General features: G+C 49.3%; 12 protein-coding genes and 1 non-coding gene across 13 annotated transcripts; 7 read left to right on the top strand and 6 right to left on the bottom strand.

Annotated features, from left to right (window-relative positions):
• Positions 1-191: 191 nt before the first annotated feature.
• Positions 192-2431, top strand: ASPWEDRAFT_156756 (MFS transporter). The gene has a single exon (XM_040829714.1). The coding sequence runs from the start codon at positions 613-615 to the stop codon at positions 2308-2310; it is 1698 nt and encodes a 565-aa protein (XP_040689927.1). The 5' UTR covers positions 192-612; the 3' UTR covers positions 2311-2431.
• Positions 2432-2439: 8 nt separating this feature from the next.
• ASPWEDRAFT_173034 (Zn(II)2Cys6 transcription factor) lies at positions 2440-4162 on the bottom strand (the record flags this gene model as incomplete). Its single annotated transcript, XM_040831014.1, has 6 exons — positions 2440-2487; positions 2530-3166; positions 3209-3342; positions 3385-3689; positions 3733-4104; positions 4150-4162. 6 exons carry the CDS (start codon positions 4160-4162, stop codon positions 2440-2442), a joined length of 1509 nt encoding a protein of 502 aa, XP_040689926.1.
• A 115-nt stretch (positions 4163-4277) lies between these two features.
• ASPWEDRAFT_111962 (sugar O-acetyltransferase) lies at positions 4278-5020 on the bottom strand (the record flags this gene model as incomplete). Its single annotated transcript, XM_040828288.1, has 3 exons — positions 4278-4361; positions 4410-4809; positions 4860-5020. 3 exons carry the CDS (start codon positions 5018-5020, stop codon positions 4278-4280), a joined length of 645 nt encoding a protein of 214 aa, XP_040689925.1.
• A 149-nt stretch (positions 5021-5169) lies between these two features.
• ASPWEDRAFT_173032 (uncharacterized protein) lies at positions 5170-7334 on the bottom strand (the record flags this gene model as incomplete). Its single annotated transcript, XM_040831013.1, has 7 exons — positions 5170-5235; positions 5278-5724; positions 5820-6326; positions 6368-6436; positions 6504-6630; positions 6704-7172; positions 7217-7334. The coding sequence occupies 7 exons, from the start codon at positions 7332-7334 to the stop codon at positions 5170-5172; spliced, it is 1803 nt and encodes a 600-aa protein (XP_040689924.1).
• Positions 7335-7696: 362 nt separating this feature from the next.
• Positions 7697-8182, top strand: ASPWEDRAFT_41454 (uncharacterized protein). The gene has a single exon (XM_040835565.1). The coding sequence runs from the start codon at positions 7771-7773 to the stop codon at positions 8053-8055; it is 285 nt and encodes a 94-aa protein (XP_040689923.1). The 5' UTR covers positions 7697-7770; the 3' UTR covers positions 8056-8182.
• On the bottom strand, positions 8095-9158 carry ASPWEDRAFT_41453 (copper transporter family protein). The gene has a single exon (XM_040835564.1). It carries the CDS (start codon positions 8925-8927, stop codon positions 8487-8489), a length of 441 nt encoding a protein of 146 aa, XP_040689922.1. The 5' UTR covers positions 8928-9158; the 3' UTR covers positions 8095-8486.
• Positions 9159-9366: 208 nt separating this feature from the next.
• Positions 9367-11489, top strand: ASPWEDRAFT_41452 (ferric reductase family protein). The gene is made up of 2 exons (XM_040835563.1): positions 9367-9612; positions 9648-11489. The coding sequence occupies exons 1-2, from the start codon at positions 9392-9394 to the stop codon at positions 11425-11427; spliced, it is 2001 nt and encodes a 666-aa protein (XP_040689921.1). The 5' UTR covers positions 9367-9391; the 3' UTR covers positions 11428-11489.
• Positions 11490-12759: 1270 nt separating this feature from the next.
• Positions 12760-12878, top strand: ASPWEDRAFT_t130. Its single transcript has one exon. It is a non-coding gene; the product is annotated as a tRNA-Leu (tRNA).
• Positions 12879-13712: 834 nt separating this feature from the next.
• Positions 13713-15473, top strand: ASPWEDRAFT_111060 (uncharacterized protein; the record flags this gene model as incomplete). The annotated part of the gene is made up of 1 exon (XM_040828220.1): positions 13713-15473. The coding sequence occupies one exon, from the start codon at positions 13713-13715 to the stop codon at positions 15471-15473; it is 1761 nt and encodes a 586-aa protein (XP_040689920.1).
• On the bottom strand, positions 15389-15972 carry ASPWEDRAFT_41449 (uncharacterized protein). Its single transcript, XM_040835562.1, has 2 exons — positions 15860-15972; positions 15389-15815 (listed from the first exon to the last, which is right to left on the bottom strand). The coding sequence occupies exons 1-2, from the start codon at positions 15867-15869 to the stop codon at positions 15607-15609; spliced, it is 219 nt and encodes a 72-aa protein (XP_040689919.1). The 5' UTR covers positions 15870-15972; the 3' UTR covers positions 15389-15606.
• A 136-nt stretch (positions 15973-16108) lies between these two features.
• Positions 16109-18119, bottom strand: ASPWEDRAFT_69425 (GMC family oxidoreductase). The gene is made up of 3 exons (XM_040839047.1): positions 16560-18119; positions 16350-16513; positions 16109-16301 (listed from the first exon to the last, which is right to left on the bottom strand). Exons 1-3 carry the CDS (start codon positions 18085-18087, stop codon positions 16227-16229), a joined length of 1767 nt encoding a protein of 588 aa, XP_040689918.1. The 5' UTR covers positions 18088-18119; the 3' UTR covers positions 16109-16226.
• Positions 18120-19635: 1516 nt separating this feature from the next.
• On the top strand, positions 19636-20930 carry ASPWEDRAFT_184180 (uncharacterized protein). Its single transcript, XM_040832020.1, has 2 exons — positions 19636-19803; positions 19851-20930. Exons 1-2 carry the CDS (start codon positions 19784-19786, stop codon positions 20824-20826), a joined length of 996 nt encoding a protein of 331 aa, XP_040689917.1. The 5' UTR covers positions 19636-19783; the 3' UTR covers positions 20827-20930.
• A 770-nt stretch (positions 20931-21700) lies between these two features.
• Positions 21701-23638, top strand: ASPWEDRAFT_28805 (DUF3176 domain-containing protein; the record flags this gene model as incomplete). The annotated part of the gene is made up of 1 exon (XM_040833182.1): positions 21701-23638. One exon carries the CDS (start codon positions 21701-21703, stop codon positions 23636-23638), a length of 1938 nt encoding a protein of 645 aa, XP_040689916.1.
• Between the last annotated feature and the right edge of the window lie 84 nt (positions 23639-23722).

Here is a 23722-nt window from a genome sequence, read left to right as displayed (position 1 = left end):
TCCATTTCCTGCTGTTGTTTTCTTCTTATTTTTATCCCCTGCAATGTCAAATTCATAACCGCAATAAAACCGCAAGGCTTCCTAGTGCTTATGCATCGCCATCCGGCATATCTCCAGCCAACTGCGTTTGACCGCCTGGTCTCACCGCGGATGTTGGCCGTCGCCCTCATACGTTCGATTGCCCACCACACCGGAAACGAATCGTTTGGGCCCTCTAAACGCAGAGATTTCATCTTATTGCATATCTCTTGACATGTCATGCCGTGCTATCGTGTGGCTTGCTGTAATTGGCTGGCCATACACTATAAATACTTGGCGCTGCTTGACGCAGATTAGTGATATGTATTGATTTGAGCCTCGGCAGATCGTCTGTATAAGAGATTTCTAGCATCGAATCCACTATCTATACCCACTCAGTCCACTCAGTCCACTCTCATCCCGAGACTCCATGGCCCATGCATCGATTGTTCGATCCCTTAAAACCAGCGTCGTGCCCGGTGTGAATGAAAACCTGCATCCATTTTTTCTCCTCTTCCTTCGTTTGGCCAGCGGCCGATACGCTTGACTAACGTCCATCAAAGATTAATCTATTGCTGGTATAGATATCTACAGATGGCCTCTCTCCCCAAAAGCGAGGCGCCTCAGGCCTCCAAAATCCCCCTGTGGCGCATGGTGTTCGACCAAGGCGCCGTGACGCAGCAGATCATCGACCATCCGTATTCTGGTTCCGGCACTGAAAGCGATCCCTATGTCGTATCATGGATTGAAAATGATCCTCGCGATCCCATGGCGTTTAGCGAGATTGCCAGATGGTCCATCACCTTCCTTGTTGCCATGGCCACCCTCGCCGTCGCACTTGTCTCGTCTGCATACTCTGGAGGCATGGTGGAACTGGTGTTATTCTTCCAAATCAGCGAGGAAGTCGCATTGCTGGGGATCTCTCTCTTCGTCATTGGATTCGCCGTCGGTCCTCTCATGTGGGCGCCTCTCAGCGAGATCTATGGCCGCCGTTACATCCTCGTCCTGAGTGCCATGGGATTGACGGCGTTTACTGCGGGCACCGCTGGTGCGCAAAACGTCCAGACCCTCCTCATCCTTCGATTCTTTGCCGGCAGTTTGGGATCAGCCCCGATGGCTGTCTCGGGAGGAGTGATCTTCGACACTTTTCCTGCCATCACTCGCGGACTGGCCAGCAGTCTCTTCGCCGCAGCACCGTTCCTTGGCCCAACCCTCGGCCCTATCATTGGGGGCTTCATCGCAGAGTCGGGCGGTTGGCGATGGGTGCAGGGCTTCCTGGCTGCCTTCTCGGGTGCCCTGTGGCTGGTCATGGTTTTCCTGTTGCCCGAAACATATGCCCCCGTCCTACTGGCAAAACGAGCTGCCAGACTATCTCAAATCACCGGCCAGGTGTATCGCAGCAAGACGCAGATCGAACAGGGAAAGACGGCTGTTTCGAAGACTCTCTCCGTGGCACTGTCACGACCATGGGCGTTGCTGTTCCGCGAGCCCATCGTCTTCCTGCTGTCTCTCTACATGTCCATCATCTATGGAACACTGTACATGTTGTTCATGGCGTATCCCATTGTCTTCCAAGAGGTTCGTGGCTGGAGTGAAGGAATCGGTGGGCTCCCCTTTCTGGGAATCCTTGTTGGCATTCTCTTCTCTGTTGCATATGCCTTTCCCATGTACTTCAGCTACAAGAAGAAGACGCTCAACACTAAGGGACGCGTTCCCCCAGAGGCTCGTCTGCCCGACAGCTTCATCGGCGCTGTCTGTCTGCCAATCGGTCTTTTCTGGTTCGCGTGGACAAACTATCCCTCGGTGCACTGGATGGCTCCGGCTGCCTCGGGTGTCCCATTCGGCTTTGGCATGGTGATGGTGTTTTTGCCTGCGTTCAATTACCTCATCGACGCGTATACCATCTATGCTGCATCCGTGTTGGCAGCCAACTCCGCCATGCGATCCGTCTTTGGCGCCGTCTTTCCACTCTTCACGACCTACATGTACAAGAATTTGGGCATCCACTGGGCGTCGTCTATTCCCGCTTTCCTCGCCCTGGCCTGCGTTCCTATTCCAGTCTTCTTTTACAAGTACGGGGCTGCAATTCGCCAGCGATGCCACTATGCTGCCGAGGCGGATGCTTTCATGGAAAGGCTGTTCGGTATGATGGCAGCAAAGGAAGAAACACCAGAAGAGAAGAAAGAACCAGGTGATTCTGTCGATCACGCAGGAGGGAAAAGTGGTGATACCACTGAGATTGCCTCGACTGCTCCCTCGGATGAATCTAGAGACAGGGGTGGTTTGAAATAATTGTCCACGAGTTTGAGATAAAAGTCGCATTGTTTCTTAGAATAATGGTTAGATATAGCTTATGATTACTATAATGATAATGGATAGATTTTAGACATAACTTGTGCATTAATACTTCGTCACTGTCTGCTATATAATCAAATAGTCGTGCTGTCGCTCCAAGGCCGGATTATGCGTCTATAAGGTTAGCAACGTCCATCAGGGCGAATATCCACTTACAAAAAGCATCCATGGGATGTTGCTATGATCTCCCTTTGATTGGCTTGCCCTTGCATCCCAAACATTCTTGAGTAGATCTTTAGGCACTGGGTTGCAAAATTCAGACGCGACCTTGACTTCATCGATGCGCAGGATAGTGTAGTGGCGAGAATGCGGCGACAGCGAGTCCGCACCAGCCATGAAGAGTGGGAGAATCACGAGATGTATTAACGGGTGGTCCTTTTCTATATTAGCCACGGCATCGAGAATAGCCGTGACCGAATTCTGTATCTCCAATGCTTCTGCTGGCTGAGATACATCCAATAGCCGTGATATCCGTAAAATGCAGGCGTGGCGAAAGGCGTCAGCAACAGAGCGCCATCGAGGATCTTCGTCTGGATAGATGCAGCTGTTCTGATTCCATGACAGAAGATCCCGTCGTGCTGTATACAAGACCTGTTTATATTGCTCTGTTTCGATTTCTCCGGCTGCATGTGCTTTGGCGTGGTCGAGAGCTCGGCCGATGATGAGGAATATCTCTTTCGGACAGCCATTGACTCTTTCAAACTTCATATCGGTGAGTGAGACGATGGTTTCGCGCAGTTCTGGCGAGAAACAAAGTCGTTCTGGGCCAGCGAATCCACGGATAATATCCAGCCTGCACGGTCAGTGAGGTTCAATACAATGATGAGACACTTACCAGGCAAGATTGCCTAGGAAGAAGACGGTTCTTTCATGGTCTCTCGTTAGTGATTCTCCCAGCATGAGCTGATTGCATATCGAGACGGCTCCGGTGATGTGAACTCCGTGCGTTGAGATACCTGTTTCGCAGATCTACACTATTAGCCACGAAATGTAAGAGATGGCGATACCAACATCTTGCAAAAGAAGAATCTGGATAGTCACAAAGATAGCATCTCGTTCATCCTCGGTTGGAACCCCAGAGCTTCCTTTTTTAATGGCTTCGCCTAGTCCTCGAATGGCTTTCACTCGATATCCCACTGCGACTGTTTCGCGTAGATGCTCGTCTGATTTGAACTGTCCCAGGTGGCATGCGGATAGCCCGAGAACAGCATATAACAACTGGATCTGCTTGTTTGCCAGAGGCAGAATGTATGTTCGGTATGGATTGTCCATCTTGTCGGCCAGGGCGATCTGGAATGGGCATATCCTCTTGTCGTCTGTATAATCAGCCACTGCTCGTGCCATAGATAGAGTGCATACAATACGACAGGAGCATTTCCGTCTCTTCAAGCATCAACACTTGCTCTATCTCTGAGGGGCTCCGTGCTGTATGAGGTGTTGGAGGCTGTATATTTCCATTATTGTTGGATATTTCTTCTGGCCGCGTCGGAATGTTATCCACGGTCTGTTCTGGAATATCCGAATCGACTTGGCTCACTCGTCCACGACGAGTCCTAGCCGCAGGTCCATCTGTCGACGGCCTTTCCTTTCTCTTTTTTCTTGTCGGGCCACAGAACTGATACTTGTCCGGATATCCCCCGCACGGCAATCCCTTGGAGACGCAGCGTTGGCATTCCGGTCGGCCACGATCACATCGCCGGCACTTTTCACGACAGGTTGCACAGGCTGGGCCTATTGTCACTTAGAGAGGGCTACAGATTATCCAGGGCTGCTTACCAGGTAATCGCATGGTGTTGTCGTTGGAGATGGAAAAGGCTTCGTGGCGTTGGAATACTTGGCAGTGCATAGCTGACTAATCTGCATATCTTGTGTTCATTATCATCACTATGGCTCTATTTATCTCATCACGAGTCCTTGTCCATGCTGGTCTCAATGCGTCTGATGACTCTGGCTGGATTGCCGGCGACAAAATGAAACGGAGGCACATCCTAGACAGTCAGCTTCCACATATCCGCGAATCTACAGCATTCACATACCCTCGTCACAACTGACGCAGCACCAACAGTACTGCCCCTTCCAATCCTGACGCCAGCCAAGATGGTCACACTCCTTCCAATCCACACATCGTCTTCGATGTGGATCTCTTTCCCTGCTTCTGGGCCTTTTATTCCCTGGCGAATTGCTGGGTCCATGGGGTGCACTGCTCCGTAGATGCAGACATGAGGGCCGAAGAGAACATTATCACCAATGGTGATGAGACATGTATCGAGAATAGTCGTGTTGAAGTTGATGAATGTCCCTTTGCCGACTTTCAAATTAATCCCATGGTCAACCGAGATAGGGCCATCGACAAAGGGATCTGTCTCTTCAAATAGAGCTTCATCTTCTTTGGGATCGGGATTAACGGGTGGAAGGGCTCTGGTGTCGCCGATGATGCTGTGATTGTTAGTCTAAGGAAGTACTCATAGACGATCTATCTGCCATACTTCCTCCATAGTTCCACCTGTCGACGTCGTGGAATGTTCTTGGCTGCGTTGAACTCGTCGCAGGCCTGTTTGCATCGTGTTCGGTTTGCTTGGAGATCTTCATCCCAAGCCCAGTAGAGCTCACCACGGAGCATCTTCGCCCATTCCTGGGATGTTGTCATGTTGCGGTCTAATTTATTGAGAGAACAATTCGAGGGTATAAATTACGGACGAGGGAAGAGTATTTAAATTGAGTGATTGCAATTATGTGGGGAAGCTGTAGATATTACCGGATTAGGCTAATCAAGCAGCAGCTAGGATGATGTCATTTCTATATACGTTGACTGGTCAAAAAGAGAGAATCAAGATCTCGATTGTACTCCCAGTACAGATAGTCCTAAACAAGTCAGCCCTGATCACATCAATAGAGCCAACTTACATCCTGGCAATAGCGACTGCCCTCGTCTGTCATCTCTCCGACGCTAGTATCCCCAATCCGAATTCCACTGGCATAAGACCGTGGCAATAGCTCAGTATGTTTCATTTCCAAATCTTTTATCGGGATTTCAATCCCATCGAAAGAATGGTGGTCGCCCTTGATGAACATCACTGTCTTCTGGCTATAGTCTGCCGGAGGATCATCCCAACGACCGAGTGCATCCTGGCGCCCATCTGCAAATATCACCCGCAATTCCATGCATCTGTCGTTGGTATGCCAGCCCTCAATCTGTTCGATATCGTGCATTGAGATAAAGGTTTGAATAGTGCCAAGTTTCAGGCTTCCAAGGATTCGCGGGTCAGGATCTGGGATGCCAGCATGATTCGATGGTTGGCCAGAGTAAGTCACGCCGAGGCTGGACGTGCTGTCGTAGTAGATGCCACTGACCTGGCCGTGTTGGGATCAACTCAGCAATTCCACTTCGCGGGATTCAGTGACATTGAGTGGCTTCACTCGGCCGTGGCTGGTTCCGATCTACTCACTCGGTCAATGAAATAAAAGATATAAACAGAAGGAAGCCGTACAATCAGGCCTAGCTGTGTAGGATAGAATTCCTCCTGCAGACCTGCCCATTCTTCAGTCTCGCGAACAATCCAAACGTGGCTGATAACTTCATCTTCCATCAGTCGAAGATAGCAAGGGAACTCATTGCGTTTTCCAATTAACTCGATGACAAATCGAGATGGATCATCAATGCGTTGAAACACACACTCGAAGCCTTCGACACGGTAGTTCGTAAACGTAAAAGTCGTAATGCTGTACAGCCGATGATCTTTCTTCAAGAACGGAACATATCGCATGAACCCCGAAACCGTACTATATCTATAGCCTCTATCCCACTCGTCATGCGAAAAGTAGCTGTCCTTGGGATAGATATGACCTCTTGGAAGAGCAGGATTCCACATACAGTCATGGCCAAAGTCGTCAGTGTTGTTGTCATTGGCATACTTGTTTCCTATACCACCAAAGGCAGTATTCTCGATTTGATCCTGATTTTGTTAGACAAGACTGATAAAGAGCGGCAGCATACCTTTCCACTGAAATGAATCGTTTTAGACGAATTTGTATTCTGGATGAACCGTTTCCATTGATGTTCGGCCTTTGGATGCAGTCTTCCCAGCCATCCTGTCTTTTTTGTCGCCTGTATAGAACCTCACTGCACTCACGCCATAATTGGTGCTGGCTGTTTCGATTGTGCTCACTTCAGCCAGTACTTCAATCTGTCCGCTGCTACAAGAGGCCGTGGAGCCTACATGGATGCAGCTGAGGTACGGAACTCCCAGATGCTCACAGCTATACCCATGCAGCTCCATATTCCCGAGATTGACACCGAAAAAGTCCGTCTATATGTCGATCATGTACATACTTAACCTCTGTGCTCCGGTAGATAGCGATAAAGCCCCTTGCCAGCCAAGATTTCTCATCCAGATATTCCCAAATACGGAGTCTGAGTTCGATTGGTAATCTCCGAATAGAAATCAAACTTTTGTCAAGAGGTGGTGTCGATAAATCGAATATTTGAAAGGCCATCTCCAGCGTGTCTGGTTGATATAGCATTGTATCTGGGATAGATAGAGTGCGGCTCTGTTGAGAACTGATCATCGCATACCATGTCTCGAGAGATGCAGCATGTCCAGCCACTTTCCAGCAGAGATCATGCATACAAAACGACGGTTGGGCCTTGCGATGGTATCGGCGGAAAGCATGCAGTGGTCGCAGGGATATCATGACACGTTCCGCATTGGGCAGTCCATTGGAGGCATGGATGTCAATGCCTTCAAAGCCCGGATAAGCTGCGACTTTGCTGGCAAAAATACCATTCTCGTTCTGGACCACTGTTCTTGTCAGCCCATGTACTTAATTCCATTGGCCTATTCACAGGCTTGAAATGAGCTGTCCTTGATCAAGGTCTGGCAAAGAAGGCATTTTCTAGTCAGCTCATAAGTCGGATACGGACTGATCTGTCGTTGACCTTTCCCATGGTTGGTGATGATCATCGTTGTTTGACGGCTGCATCTTAGGATGTGCGATAAGCGAGGAAATAGCGGGGTAACAGGCAGCACCGACTCGCACTCCACCCCATCGTCTCTGTCATCTCTATCAAGTCTGCAATATCCGATCTGATAATCGTGTATCATATTTATCTCTGCTCTGTCACTTCCCCCGACTGCTGCTTTTACCCGAATAGGCAACTGGGCCAGCACACTAACCCCGGGGAATTATCGGCTCTTCCGGCAAGTCATTGAATTAGCCAGAAATATAAACCAGCGAATTCCTGCTTTCTCATCTCAACATCTAAACCATACAAACACTTCAAGACTACAGACACAATGGCTGCAACTGCAAAACGCCCTGAAATCATCGAGATCGCCCGCGGGCTCAAGGATGTCCCCATGTGCGAGGATTACGAAAAAATGATTTCAGGCATGATGTATGTACTCTTTATTTGATTTATTCTGTTTATTTACAACTCTCAGGTATAACCCCAACATTCCCAAACTGCTGGAAGCACGCCATCGCTGCCGTGGTTTGGCAGATGACTACAACAAACTCGATACCAAAACAGTCTCGTATGATAAAATCGCCGATGTTCGCCTCGACTTGCTGCGAAAGGTCGTTGGCAAAGTTGGCGATGGTACGTTTATAGAGCCACCCTTTCTGCCTGATTATGGATGCAACATTTCCATCGGACGTGACTGCTTCATTAACTGGAAGTGAGTATATCCTCAATATTCAATGCTCTAGCTAACCGTCCAGCTTGACGGTGTTGGACACGAGCCTGGTGGTGATTGGCGATCGAGTGCAGATCGGAACCAACACGAGTATCTTCACTGCCGGCCACGACACCAGCATTCTGTCGCGCAGGAAGTTTGTGGAATTCGGCCATCCGGTGTTTATCGAGGATGACTGTTGGGTCGGGGGCAATGTGGTGATTCTGCCAGGTGTTCGCATTGGACAGGGCTCGACGATTGGAGCTGGTTCGATCGTGACGAAAGATATCCCGCCGTTCTCAGTGGCCGTGGGCGCTCCATGCAGAGTGAGAAAGACGATTCCTTCCGCGGAAGAGGAGGAACAGGATCCGAATAACCAGTACCGGAATCTTGTTCGCGAGGATAGATAGACATTACGAGTTTCCATTGATGAGACGACTACCCACAGCAAGACGTGGGCTCGTTTTCTATTCCCACAGGACCAGCCTGTTTGGGAGAGGGATTCGATTGCATGCCAATGACCACTTTATACTGCCCCCAGTCGCAGAATAACTTGCCCAGGAATGCCCCGATAAAGATGGAGATAATCATGAAGCCATTGTAGTTCATCGCGATCAACATGATGATGTACGCCACGGCAAACTGCGCCATGTGGATGAACGAGCGGACAATCTGCTGTAAAGGACTGGCACGAAAGGTCATCACCATGGGCGTGTTAGTGTCGCCGCATGCAAAGCGATACTTGACATCGTCTGTCTGGGCTGCAACATGGCGCTGGAACTGTCGCTGGATGCTATCTTCGTAGTCTTTGGAAATGCGACGGAGAAACTCCAGGGTGATGACCAGAAAAGCAACGCCAATGCAGGAGACGGCAAACATGCCGGCGGAAGTGATGCGCCATGTGGCAGAGAGGAAGCCTAGCAATTAGCGAGTGTCGAGTATTTATTCCATCGAGACATACAAGAGTCGATGACTTCCCAATTCCACAGCATCTAGAGAGTTAGCAATTGTCTTGATCATGATCGATGAGTGGCTTACCGTCATGGAACACTCGTCCATGGACGAACTGGAACCCGACATGTCCATGTCCATCATTCTGGCTGACAATAACAAGAATAACAAGAATAACACAAGAATAACACAAGAATAATAACATCATAAAGGACAGGAGGAGTATTTAAATGGAAACCTTGGCATGAGCAGATTATGACTAAGCAGCTGCCACTTGAGCACATTTCTGGCTTGGCGTCTTGGCGCTGCACGCAAAACACATCCACTGTGGGTCTCAAATGAGATCCAGCGAGGCAAATAGAGTGGAGGGAGTCATACTGATAATCTCTCTTATGAATGCCCGTCTGGCCACTGGCTTAAAGGACGGCCTCTCGCATTCCCCTCCTCCCAATTCCACACGCTCCCACGTCCTGAGATGGACTCCTCCAAACTGCGCCGCCATGCGCACATCCAGGACTTTTCCGCCAATTCCACCTACGAGAGCCACTGGGGCTATTCGTCGCGTCAGGTTCCGTGCGTGCAGGATGAGGGGACCTGTGCGTATCTCGACTCGGTCTACCATGGCCATGACGTTTCCATGCTGTACAGCTTCATCTTGTGGGCGGTCATCGTGGGCATTCTCTTTCTCTGGGCTTTAGCACGGCGGTTGTTTCCTCTGTCTCGGACAACATACACAAAGCTGGCAGAGAGTGAAGAACCCCAAGCACCCCAGAATCCTGTATATCGCCTCAATCGGTCCATTCGATCGATATCCCGACGATATCTTCTTCCAGAGAGTTTCACCTCTCTGTTCGGACACACGACACGACTCCACCTTCTAGTCTTTGCCATTATTTCTGTCTACCTCACCATCTTTACCTTTGTCGGTCTGGTCTACAAAACATGGGTCACTCCTGTCAAAGGCTCGCCAGGTGTATATAGCACCCGGTCCAGTCTCGGAGCATGGTCAGATCGAATTGGAGTCATGGCATTTGCTCTCACCCCGTTGTCCGTCTTCTTGTCCAGTCGGGAATCCCTCCTCTCGTTGATCACGGGAATACCGTATCACCACTTCATGTTCATGCATCGATGGCTGGGATACATCATCTACGTGCAGTCTGCCCTGCACACCATCATGTGGACCGTCATCGAAGGCAAACTCTACCAACCACAGCCAACCCAGTGGAATTCCTTCATCAATCAGGAATACCTCATCTGGGGAATCGTCGCCATGATTCTGCTCACTTTCCTCGTCGTCTTCAGCACCCAATGGGGCATCAGACTGACTGGATATGAATTCTTCCGCAAGGCCCACTATGTCGTCGCGATGGTGTACATTGGTGCTTGCTGGGGTCACTGGGAACAGCTCTCCTGCTGGATGATTGCATCGCTGGCTGTGTGGCTGATTGATCGTACAATCCGGCTGGGTCGTACGTTTGCAATCCACCATTTCAACACCCCCGGCACCAACATGGCGTGTGGTTTCCATGTTCCCAGAGCCAAACTGTCTCTCTTTTCGAATGACGCCGATGGCGACGTTGTTCGTCTAGACTTTGAGCATAACCATGACGAATGGGAAGTCGGGCAGCATTTCTTCCTCTGCTTTCCCGAGTTGAGCGTGTGGCAGGCCCATCCGCTTACCCCGTGCAGTGTCCCTGGGCAGAGTCCGACTGGCCAGCAACACAGCTACATCATTCGCAGTCGAAATGGTATGACGAAGAAGTTGGCGGAATTGACTGTGCAGAGTGACACTCCGTCTACATCTGTCGTGCTATCCGGACCATACGGACAGTCGATCATGTGCAGCAACACGGAGGGAAATGAGAGCAACGTACTCTGCATCGCGGGTGGTACGGGAGTGTCATTTGTTCTACCAGCACTCATGCAAACAATTTCAGAAGTGGGAGAGCATCAGCTTGTGGAATTCGTTTGGGTCGTTCGACGAGAGAACGACACGCGATGGATTGAGAACGAGCTGAGGCAGTTGGAAAAGACAGCGTCCTCCATGTCGAATTTCAACATTCGCATCTTCGTCACCCGCGAAGGAGAAGCAACCTCGGAGTCTTCGTCCGCAGATGGATCTTTAGATGAGACAGAGAAACCAGCTGGAATCTCGTCTGTCTCAACAGATAAACGCCAATCTCTACGGATCCAGCACATGCCGTCTTCCACAAACAGTGCATCGCGACATCCTGATATCGGGGCATATTTGAAAGACTTTGTCGCCCGCACAGCTCACGGACCGACCTGTGTACTCGCCAGTGGCCCGTTGGGTATGATCACCGATCTGCGGACGGCGGTTGCAGACTGCAATGACCCAGCCAAGGTGTGGAGAGGCGACGAGCGGTTTGACGTCGAGTTGGTTCATGATGATCGACTAGAGTGGTGATTATTCTTTGTATATATTATTCGAGTACATATCAATACCCAAAATGATTTTTGACGATAGTTGTAATATCTTCTGTTTATTTATGTTGTCGGAATGTGCAACCCCGATATATATATATATATTACCGCACCACCAACACACCAACATATATGCAGCAACAACACCATCTAGCAACATACATAGACATCAAATCTATTACAACTCCTTATCACACCCAGATGCATCAGCACCAAAGCACCAGTTCCAGTTATCTCAAAGCCCCCCGAATCCAGCCGTCTCAGCTTCAAAGACAAACTGGCCACTAGTTCGTTTCCCGTTCGCCGCAGTCACCCACTAGTTATACGAGAGACTAACCATCGAGCCCTGCGATTCCGCCTGAATGAAATTCTGCAAAGGATTCCTCTTTTGGCCAATTCCAGTCGTGCCGTCCACACTATCCATCCATTGTGCCACCTGCAAACCGGTCATGGGCATTCCATGGAACATGATGCTGCCTAGCTCAGGATGATCGGGGAATGCGGCCAGGATCTCATCGACCTGGTCCCACATCTCACGCTTGCGAGCAGCACTGCTATCTGGATATTGACTACGGTAGGATGAGAATAACTCGATTCTGCCTTGTAAACATCGCAGGTTCAAAGATGTCTGTTATATCCAATCACAGTTACTGGTGTATAGCACCTGGAGTAACAGTATATTCTGTTTTAGTGCAACCACAGAACGGCATATCCCGCGTCCCGATGAGGCAGTCTGTTTTCCGTATCGGGTAATCGGGCAGCATGCCAAGGAAGCTTGGTTGGCCCCAAGCGAATCGAAGCATCCGGAACCATCGGATGATTCTTCATTCCATCATATGCTCATTCTGGATGATATGTTGACATTCGCCTGTTCGTGTGTGATCAAACAAAACCTTCATCCCCACTGGACCCTACGGTCTACCACACTTTGATCGTGACCGAGGCATATCACCATGCTTTTAAAGAGCAATGGTCCTTTGCAGGGATACGCATGCTTGTTGAAGACGCGGCGCATTGTGTGTTGTTTCTTGCTCCTGCGAATGGAATTTTTTGGGACTGCCAGGCCAATTTACAGAGTATGCCTTCACACTGCTGTCAAGTGCTAATCGTTATAGGGAAGCAGGTGAACTCTATGACTCGACAATCGGAGAAGAATATGAATTAAATAAACGGAGGTGCTTTATATCTGACCATAGACTGTAGATAAGAGTAGTGATAATTTTCCTGACATAGATCAACTGCAACGAGATTCATCTCTTTACTAAAGGTCTCCACTGGGCTATAATGCTCTAAGCAATGTTAGTAATCATACAAGGGCAAGGTGGCCGAGTGGTCTAAGGCGCATGGTTCAGGTTAACCTGAATCCCCATCACGCTTCGTGGTGAATTTCCATGTCTACATCAGTGGGCGGGGGTTCGAATCCCCCCCTTGTCATTCTTTTTTTCTTCTTTTTTTCTGCAAAACGTTATATACCCTCGGATCTCCGCATTTCCGCTCTATCCCCACACTCGAGACTGATTGATGCCTTTTGATTGTCGAGATTGTGTTCAATTGCCATGATGTGGAAAATTCTCCTATCTAGAACGACAGACACGACATTCTTTCAACATCAATCTGATCCATCACCTTCTATTCTGACGCAATGCAGATCAGTGTTATGCATCCCTTGCCCTTGCAGTCTGATTTTCTAGCTGCAAATCTGTCGATCAAACCCTGTTCAATCCAGCTCGTTTATTTAAGAGGGCTGATAGTCCTTATGTTTCGGATTCCAGATTCCTTGATGCTCACCCCATTACTCAGTCAACCCTGATCCCTCCCAGTCCACACTGAACAGTTATCATCTAGCGTGGTGGTTGTCTTCTGCAGCCATGAATGCATGCAATATTCGTCATCGAGGATTACGACGAACGCGACACCCGCCTGGATTCAGGGATGGCTGATGACGAGTGGGATGGGATCGCCAGGATGATGCGTCCGGTTGCAACGGGAAGCCGAGCAGCTGCAGGGATGTGAAGCTGCTCCATCGCGACTGATTCTCACGATGTTGACTCCGACCGATCGGCGGATCGCCGCTGCTATTGGAAACCTGCCGGGCGGTGAGCGTCTTTTTCTTTGCCACGGACATAACGCAATTGTCCGAAATACCGACTCTTCGCTCTTCTTTCTGTCGTCTTTTCTTCCTCTCTTCTTCTCTTCTCTCCTCCCAGATGATAAATTTCAATCCTATCCCTTCAATCGACACAGGACAAGCTCCTGTCGCCTCGTGACATGCCAGAGCCATCCAACCCCGGCGTGGGCGCAACCGTCCACAATGGCGTCGACACTCCTCTCTCCAATCGCTCCTCCTTCTCTCTTCTGACCACGAATCCTGCGACTCCTGCGACCGGCGCACAAACCCCAGATCCTCTCTTGAACCCCCAGCCCGTCGTCAATGAAGATGCGCTGAAGAACCTCCACTTTGGCGAAAATGGCTACGAACTCGAGACCAGAACGGAGCAGCATTTGACGAACCGAAAGCAGTCGGTCTCGCAGCATGTTGAGCCTGACCCAGAGTCACGACCGGCTTCGCCCAAGGGCAAGACTCAGGGTGTACCCCCCGAACTGCGCAACTTTACTTCAGAGCTTATCCTCATCACCGTCTGTTCTGCCGGCCTCATGTTCTTCTCCTTCTTCCTGGGTGACATCCTCGTCAACCAGCAGAAATTCCGTGAAGTGCTGGGCATCAAGAATACAGAACTGCCGTGGTTGGTGGGCGCGTTCAATGTCGCGAATGGATTGTCAGTTGTTGTATCTGGCTCCCTGACGGATTTAACACCCCCAAAAAGCCTCATGGTCGGGGCATTTGCGTGGTTGACTGTCTGGAATATCATCGGGGCCTTCTCCCTCCACCCATCACGATATATCCTTTTCTTTGTCATGCGGGCCATGCAAGGACTGGCGATTGGTGTCTTGGTGTCTGGCAGCATGAGTATTCTCGGTCGGATTTATAAACCGGGTATTCGCAAGAACCGTGTGTTTTCGGCCATGTCTGCCTGTGCACCCTTTGGGTTTTCTCTGGGAGCGATTCAAGGTGGCGCCCTCCATTCGCACCTGGAGTGGATTTTCGGGACAAATGCTATCATCACTGCTATGTGCTGTGTTGGTGCATACTTTTCCATCCCAACTCTTCGCCCAGTGGCCGATGTTGCTGGCGCTGAAGCCCCCTCTCTTCGCGAATTCGACTTTATCGGAGCTGCTTTTGCTATTGGTGGCTGTGTCTGCTTGCTCTTTGGATTGACACAGGGATCCGTCACCAAGTGGTCGCCTTACACATATGCACTGATTGCCGTTGGCGTTGTTCTTTTGGTTGCGCTTTTTTTGTATGAGAAGCGCGCCCGTCGTCCATTGATTCCCACCCGTCTCTGGAATACGACAGGGTTCACTCCTCTGATGGTGGCGTACTTCCTCGGGTTCGGTTCCTTCTTTGGTGCCTGGCAATTCTACGCTATTCAATTCTGGTTGCGGATCCAGCATGCAACCCCTATTGCAGTGGCATTGTATCATATCCCCAACGCTGTTGTGGGTGTTTTGGCCACCTTCATCGTCAGTCGGACTCTCCATATCATGCCAGGCCATTATATCTACACAGCCTCCATGTTTGCATTCACCCTTGGACCAGCCTTCTTCCTCCCGCAAACCCCGAACACGACCTACTGGGCTCTTTCATTGCCAGGTGTTGCGCTTGTCACTTTCGGTCCAGACATGGCCTTTGCGGCAGCATCCATCTTCATTACGAGTAACGTTGCCCGGTCGTATCAAGGAAGTGCTGGCAGTTTGCTCGTGACCAACCAGAATCTATCCTCTGCCATCATAACTAGTATTGCTGATGCAATCGGCACCAGAGTAGATCCCACTCCAGATGGAGAGGTGGGACTGGATGGTCTCAGATCGATCTGGTGGTTTGCGCTGGGATGCCAGCTACTTGCCGCGTTGATCACGGTGGTCTGGGTACGTATTCCAAAGGAAGAGGAGAAGGAGCACGTTACTTGATTTGCCTTACATACACTAGACGATATACATAAACCGGATACATACAGATAGATGATGACTTGTACATGGACGTCATGAACGTCGGGAATAAAAGGGACATACCGCCCATCAATAATTCTCCCAGGTATATATATTACATCAGTCCACCATAGTGATCCCCTTCTCTCTCTATCTCTTCATCCTGATCGATGTAATCCTTGAACTTGTCCATTTCTGATTGTTTATGTTGAGGTTCAGGCTGTTCGGCGTGGTCTTCATGGTCTTGAGATTCGTTCTGCTTCTCATGGTGATCATGGTGGAACAAGCGGTCCATGAAGCTGTGCTTGTGTTGGGGGTTGGATTCTGAGCTGTTAGACCATGCATGCTATAGATTGAGAGTGACATACCTTCAGGCATGATGTTGATGTGGATGTAGACTGTTTCCTAGAATTGTCTTATCTAAAGTTGGTTCTCAGAGGAAGCACTTATAACAGTACCATGATACTTCAAGCCAGTGGAGCATTGCATCACGACTCGAGATGAAATGCGGAGAAAGTTTAATCGGCTGGAATGGAAGATATTACATTCGTCATGGCCCATTTGGGCTGTTTTGATTGGTTAGCGAGGCTGGTCTGGACTGGGCGATTGAATTGGCCAATCATGTTGGAGTTTATATTGAAATAAAGATGTTTAAATAGAAATGCTCTTGAAGACACTGACTATCAACTATACAAAGAGATACATCATACTAAACATGACCAATTGTGACCAGACTCAAAGTCTGCTGGCAAAATGAGAGTTCTTTCCTCCATACAGATCTTGATGCTCGGCCTTGATGATATCGGCGCCCTATGCATGATTAGCTTCATTTCACTTCTTCCGATGGAAAATGCTCACCTTTTCTCCAATCATGTAGACCGAGTTCTGAATACGACAGTCGGGAATCACAGGGATGATGGATGCGTCAGCGATACGGAGGTTTTTGATGCCATGAACCCGAAGTCTGGAGTCAACAACGCCTTGACCGATATTCTTCGAAAGACGGGCCGTTCCACAGGGATCTAGAGAGTCAGTGTCATTTATTTGCTGTAAAGGAAGATGCCTTACGGAATCCAGTTTGGCTGCGGTCGAGGACGGCCTTTTTCATTTCCTCATCCGAGTCAAGAGGCATCTCCCATGGATACTCATTTAGAACGATATCCTTGAAGCCAGCCCCCTTGGTGAGAAGATCGTAGGTCCATCGAACACCCTCGCGCATAGCCAGAATGTCCAGATCAAGTCCGAAGAAGTTGAGGTTGATGTTTGGCTGCACGAGAGGATTGTTGCCATTGAGAGTGACTTCACCTTCGGAGAGGGGTCGAAGCAGATCGACGATGACGGTCATGTAATTTCCCTCTTTGGGCACTGGATAATGCCACTGGAAGGCCGAGCTGAACATCCCGACAAAGTCAAGCTCAAAGTGAGGCTGGCCGGCAGGGCCAAAGGGGTCTTTGCCTTTATTGGCGGCTTTGGCTTCACGATACTCGGGGTATTTCTGCAGGCGTTCATCGATACGAGGGAAGCCGACTAGCTCGAGCAGTCCAGAACCGACAGGCCCGGTCTTATCGTGCTGGTAAGCAGCCACCGCGGCATTGTTGAGCGGACCAGTCCGGAGAAGATGATCGTCCAAACCATATCCATCCTTGATCTTCAGCACAAAAGGAACGATGGGATGGTCGAGAAGATGCTGGCCGACATGGGGAGAATTGACCAGCACATCCACACCATGCTTGGACAGTTCAGCTGCAGGACCAACACCGCTCAGCATCAGCAGCTTCGGGGTCTCAAACACGCCCTGGGAAATGATGACTTCGCGGGAGGCATACACGCTCAGCTCAGTCCCAGTTGTGGCGTTGATGACGGTTACACCGGCGCAGGTGTGCGTTGTTGGGTCGATGATGAGGCGTTTGGAGATGGCGCCGGAGAGGACGGAGACATTGGGCTTGTTCTTGAGAAAGAGATAGCTGCCCTGCCGCTGGCCTTTGTAGATGGTATCGACACAGTGGGTGAGACCTTTCATTTCGCCGGAGTAGATATCCTCAGTCAATGACTCGCCCTTGGACACCCACGCTTGAGTGAGGGCATCGCGGAATGGCTTCATCTCGGGAACCAGCTCGGCATGGGAGATCTGCAGGGGTCCCCCAGTTCCAATCTTGCTGAGTTCATTGGGATACAGCTTCTCGTCATCATGGTAGGTCGCGCACTTGCGGAGATAGTCGACGCAGTTGTCCCACGTCCAGTCCTTGCCTCCAAACTCTTCCCAGTCGTCAAAAGTTGGCTTCGATCCGGGAATCCACGTAAAGTAATTGGCGCACGAACTTCCACCAAGTGTCTTTCCACGCGTGTTGGGCTTTTCGATGCGCTCGTAGTCGTCGCGTTTGATCATCGTCGACTTGTATGCCCAGTCATATTGACTTCCTCGGAGACCAAATGCTTTCGAAGGAGTGGTGATCTCGTCTATCTCGTCAGGGTTGGAGATTCCAGCTTCGACGATGAGAATGCGGACATTGGGGTTTTCGGCCAGACGACCAGCGATGGTGTTGCCAGCGGTGCCACCGCCGACGATGATGAAGTCGTATTTGGACTGAGTGGCCATGTTGATAGAGGAATGGATGATTATTGAAGAAGGGTGAAAGAGTTGGATGATGCGAAAGATTGATGGCAGCGATGCAGTATTTATCTCTTTTCATCATGCTGATGCCACCGGAAGAAGATGCCGTCTGCAGCTGTATGACTCCATTCTCTGCAGGGTGAGGCAGTAAAAATCCATCTCATACAGACCATTCTGGCCACAGCCAGAGTCACACCGATGCTCTGTTGATGATGGACGGGCATATTGGGGATGCGGAGATCCCTCGGACTTGGTTCGGTGGGCAGCTTCCCCTCATGAGGGGAAGTTCTCCTCACGAACAAGTCTTTCGAAAAGTTTTCTAGAAGAATTTGACCATGTTAGTTTACATATTAGTTTATAGTTTGGAGAATCGGTATACCAAAGCCGAGATGTGATCATCCAACAATGAAGAGGATATTGCAAGAGATGGCCTTTGCCGATTCCGAAGCCGAGCAAACGCCGCAGCCAATCCAACCATGACAAGATGATCTCCAATTCTGCTCCTGTGGATTTCAGTATAGCTTGATGTTAAAGAGGGATTCTTAATGTATTTAGAAATCATATGTCATGCTACTGACAGCCTCCGAGTCGTACGTATCATTGGTGAAATGGTCTTGGAGGTTCTATTCCAGAATACGAATTGATCTGCACTGCTGTTTATACTCGGTCTAACCGCTTGTTAGAGGGCCTTGCATAACTGAATATCTAGAATGCTGGTGTTATGCATATGCAGTCATAAACCATAGACTGTGACATACATGTAGTCAGCCTACATAAAATGCATTGCAAGATGTGTGTATATCCATGCATCTACTGCCTATATAGATAGGATGTCTCCCAACCGAATCGCATTAGAATTCTCTCATCCCTTTCATTCCATCCAAGGACACTGATATCGCCATGCATCTCACATGTGCTATTGTCGCCTTGATGGCCGCCTCTGCCATGGCCGTAGCCACGCCCGCGGAAGATGGCACTGGACCTGGCTGGCCGAACTGCCCTAATGATTGGAAGCATTGCGGTGTATGCTGATGTCCATTCAACCATTATACAATATGTTTGATGTTTTGATAATAGGTCTGCAACGGCGTGAGTTGCAACGTTATGGGTATCGACTAGTATGTTCCCTGTCTTCTACCCTCTATCATTTACTCATAACTCGATATAGTGAATGCCAGAATGGCACCAGTGTAAGACAGCAAGATTCTATCATTTCATAATACACAAACAGACAATTTATAGTGTATTATTGGCCCTGGAAGTATAGATATCCCATGTGGAACGAGTGGGGGACTTGGACCCAGGGAGTGTCCTACAAAGGAATGATTTATCGGTGGCATCGGTGTTATACATGTTCTTCCAGATGAATAGTTGAACTCAGCCTTCTTCTACTTATACGTCTCTGATAAGGAAAAAATGCTACCTGACCCCACCGTGTTTATCTTGCCCTGCAAGTCACCGCAGCTGCCGCAGCCTTGTTGCATCGAGTCTAAGGCCAATAATAACTCAACACATCGCAAGGCAGCTGACGTGGCTTCAGTCAGATAAATAGATAAAGGGTGTAGAAAATGAAAAGAGTTTCATTGTCTCCCAATATCCATTTCAGATTCTACTGCTTGAAGCAAACCGCATATCAACTTTATTATTTGAACTCTACACCGATCTGAGTCGCTATTTCAACATGGAGGGAGCTTTTGGCAGGTATGAAGTCCCGACTTGGTAATTAACGCGATGCTCATCATGTGCAGATATATCACCTCCCCATTATTCACCTTTCAAATCGGCCCCGACAAGAAGGAAATCACAGTGCACTCTGCTCCTCTGGCCAGACTTTCGCCAACACTCGATACACTGATGAATGGCAGAATGAATGAAGCAAAAAGTAGACACGCTCACTGGTCCGACGTCGATGAAGACACATTTATTCGGTTATGCGAATTTGCGTATAATCGCGACTATACGCCGCCTTCTTGCGTCGAGTTTACGCAAGACCCTCCTATACTCCAAGATACCGACATGACTATCAGGAAGAAATCGGCTTCGATAACAAGACGGAAAAAGTGGATGATGAACTATGACGATGTCCCGCCAGCGCCCGACTGGGATGAACCTGAACCTGTACCTGAACCTGAACCTGAACCAGAGCCGGTGGCCGAGGGGGAAGTGCCAGTGGAGGACTGCCAATTGCCATACACAGAGAAGAGCATATGGACTCGACATCTGCATGATGCATTTAAAGAGTCGATATTGCATCCTTTCCCTGCCGATGAGAGCCCAACCGATACATTTCGTCCGAGGGGAAATGTCAGCCCAAAGGAGGATTTTACGCCCGTCCTCTTGGGACATGCTCGACTCTATGTTTTGGCCGATAAATACGGCATTAAACTTCTCCAGTCGCTCGCTCTCAACAAGCTATATCACACCCTCAAGAGCTTCAAGTTGTACGAACGCAGTGTGGGTGGGATTATTGAATTCGTTCGATTCACATATGCCAATACACTGGGAGATGTCTATGGTATAGACGACCTGAGAGACTTGACCAGACGATATATGGTTTCGGTTATTGGCCAGCTTGGAGGGAACAAAGAATTTAAAGAGTTGCTGGGCGATGGTGGTGATTTTGTGGTGGATTTCTGGGATGTCGTGTGGAGGGACAATGGATATTCTGCACACCGGAAGGTGAACGGTGGAAGGACCCTGAATGGCTACACTCTACTGAAATAGTACCGTATAAGCAGGTCATATCATGACTCTGCAGGATTCAACATGTCTGCAATCTTAGTTTCTAGACTTTGCCAACCAATCTGACTGTATATTCTCCACGCGATGCTCCTATGTGGGCTCATGAGTGCAGTAAAAGCTGAGTGGTGGTATTCTCGTCCGTCAGCCATACGTAGTCAAGATGTCAGAATGATGGCAACATTCTTATTTATATCTGTAATTCGAAGACATTCTCAACGTGCTGAACTACTATCTAATTAAAATATTAACTAGGTACTAATGTCACATTGTAAGTTGTCCTACCTAATCTTAAACCCAGGCTAGCATACCGCAATGGATAACAATACCTTTAAATGCATCAAACATGGAAAGGACCTGGCAGGCCTGGATGCTGCCATTGGGCACTTACGCCAGGCCATGTCAGCTTCATACGGCGGCCTCGCCAGGGTACAATAGATGGACATGGGCATTTATGGTACTGTTCGATTGCAAATCCAACTCTATGAAAAGCCATCAGAGCTAGAATAACAGAATAAATAATCTATTGGGTAAGTACTAGAATGATAACTATGTGACCGTTATTATTAACATGAGGAACTTGGTGATCCATTCATAAATAAGGCTGTGGCTGTCAGATTACAATCCTGGCCAATCATCCAGCTGTGCTGCATAAACAAAGCACTCGCACGTTTCATTTTGTACGACAAAAGAAGGAATTCACAGCCTCGCCGGCCTCCATCCCTTTCCTCCCTTCCCGCTGTTTCTGTCCCCTCCCCCTTCGGCAATCAACTTATCTGCATGCTGCATTGCTTAATGCATTCCAACGATACTTTATTTCCATCTTCCCTATTAATTCACGCGTTCAGAAAGCTCCATCATGTCGACTAATCATGAACACTCAGCACTCGACTCTCCACAAGACCCTGGCAATAACATCGACCTACACCCTCCGGAGCCACTGCAGCCAACGCAAAGTAACGCAAGCAACAACAGCAATACAGATTCAAAACCCGAGAAAGAAGAGACAAGGGTCACAGAGAGTGAGAAAAAACCGCCAGACACGAGGCATACAGGCAATAAACATGACTGGGCAGGGTCTTGGACCTGGGAAATCGGAGGTGCCATTCTGAGTGTCGTCTGCATCGGCCTCTTGTTTGGCTTTCTTGGATACGTCAACGGAATGGCATATGAGCGCTGGGAGTACTCCATATCTCCTAATGCAGTAGTCTCCGTTATTGCTGCCTTTGCCAAAGCCTCAATGCTGATCCCAGTTTCTGCGTGCCTGAGCCAGTTGAAGTGGAAGCAGGACCGACAGGAGAGACCCATGCAGCTTTACCATTTCCATGTCCTCGACCAAGCCAGCCGTGGCCCATGGGGTGCCCTCGAGGTATTCTGGAGAATGAAGTCGACTCTGCCAATGGCAGGAGCAGCATTGACCATCCTGGCTGTTGCTCTGGATCCGTTTGCACAGCAGATTCTTGCATTTCCCTCGCGTGAAGTACAAGCGCTGGATGAAACAGCATATGTCCAAAGGGCTCAGGTTTATGCTCCTGAATGGGGATCGCGAGGACACGAGGATGAATTCAGAAACACATTGGCCGTGCAGCTGGATCCGACCATGCAGACTGCGATTCTGAGTGGTCTGGCACAAATCAACCGTCCTCTTGAACCGGGCTGTTCCTCGTCCCACTGCGAGTATCCCGACTTTGCCACGCTGGGTGTCTGCTCCCACTGCGACGATGTCACTGAAGGCACCATCCAGACCTGCCAGCCATATGCAAGAAACAGCTCCGGTGCGTTTGCATTCGGTGTTCTTGATAAGAAAAATGCGTCAACTCCTGCCAACTGTTCTTATACAACCCCGAGTGGCTTTACCTTCATGCCAGAGACCTTCGACACCAGTTTCCTTCCCCCATTCACCCATCCTAGTGTGGAGATCACCCGCCAACCATGGACGTCGATCACAACCTCCAAAGGGCATCAGCAGGATGACTCGGGCTTGCTCGTGTCATTCTTCACCGCGAAATACTCCCACAAGATAGTTTATACACCGGATAATGCTACCGCAGTCGAGGAGAAGCCGACGATGACCGAGTGTTCAGTGCACCTTTGCGAAAAGCAGTACACAAACAACCACATCACAGATGATGATCATACTTTTCAACCTTCAAGAAGTCAACCCCTGAATGCAAACGGAAGCGGAAATGCTACCAACGGATACACCATCCAGCTCATTCCTCCGGATGGGACCAAGACGGTTTCAGACAATTCAACCTACGCCATGGATTATCGAACATATGTAGACCTCATCCATATGCTGGAATCGCTGTTCAACACTACCTTTGTCCAGGATAACTCGTCTCGCAATGGCAGCTCTTACTCGACGCTTCCTGGTGTTCAATCTGCTCCGGTCCTTTACAACAGCCGTAACATTACCGAATCGATAGCCGCCATGGCCACGAGTATGACAGACAACATCCGGTCAGGTATTCGGGCTACCCGCGTCGACGGACTCGCCTACCGGACTGAGACGTATATCCACGTTCGATGGCCGTGGATTATTCTTCCAACAATGTCAGTAGCTTTCTCGATCATCCTCTTCATCGCGACCGCAGTAGTAAGCCGAGGCCAACCGGTTCTGTGGAAGTCTTCCATTTTTCCGTTTCTCATGGGGCGGTTGGAAACGGTCCCAGACCATGATATTGCAAATATTTACCATGTGGACCAAGTGCAGTCCATGTCGAAAAAGATCAACGTTGTGGTGGAGGGGCAGGAAAATGGCCCTCTTCTGTTTGCCGAAAGAGAAATGACTTGATATTTCATATTTTCTATCCATACACAAGCTGCACATGAAATAGTTTATCCACCGCAGCCACCTACGTAGATACTATACCTCGTA

Source organism: Aspergillus wentii, assembly GCF_001890725.1.
Source record: "Aspergillus wentii DTO 134E9 unplaced genomic scaffold ASPWEscaffold_4, whole genome shotgun sequence".
NCBI lineage: Eukaryota > Fungi > Ascomycota > Eurotiomycetes > Eurotiales > Aspergillaceae > Aspergillus > Aspergillus wentii.
Note: the sequence above shows the minus strand (reverse complement) of the source record. Positions and strands in the feature narration are given on the sequence as shown.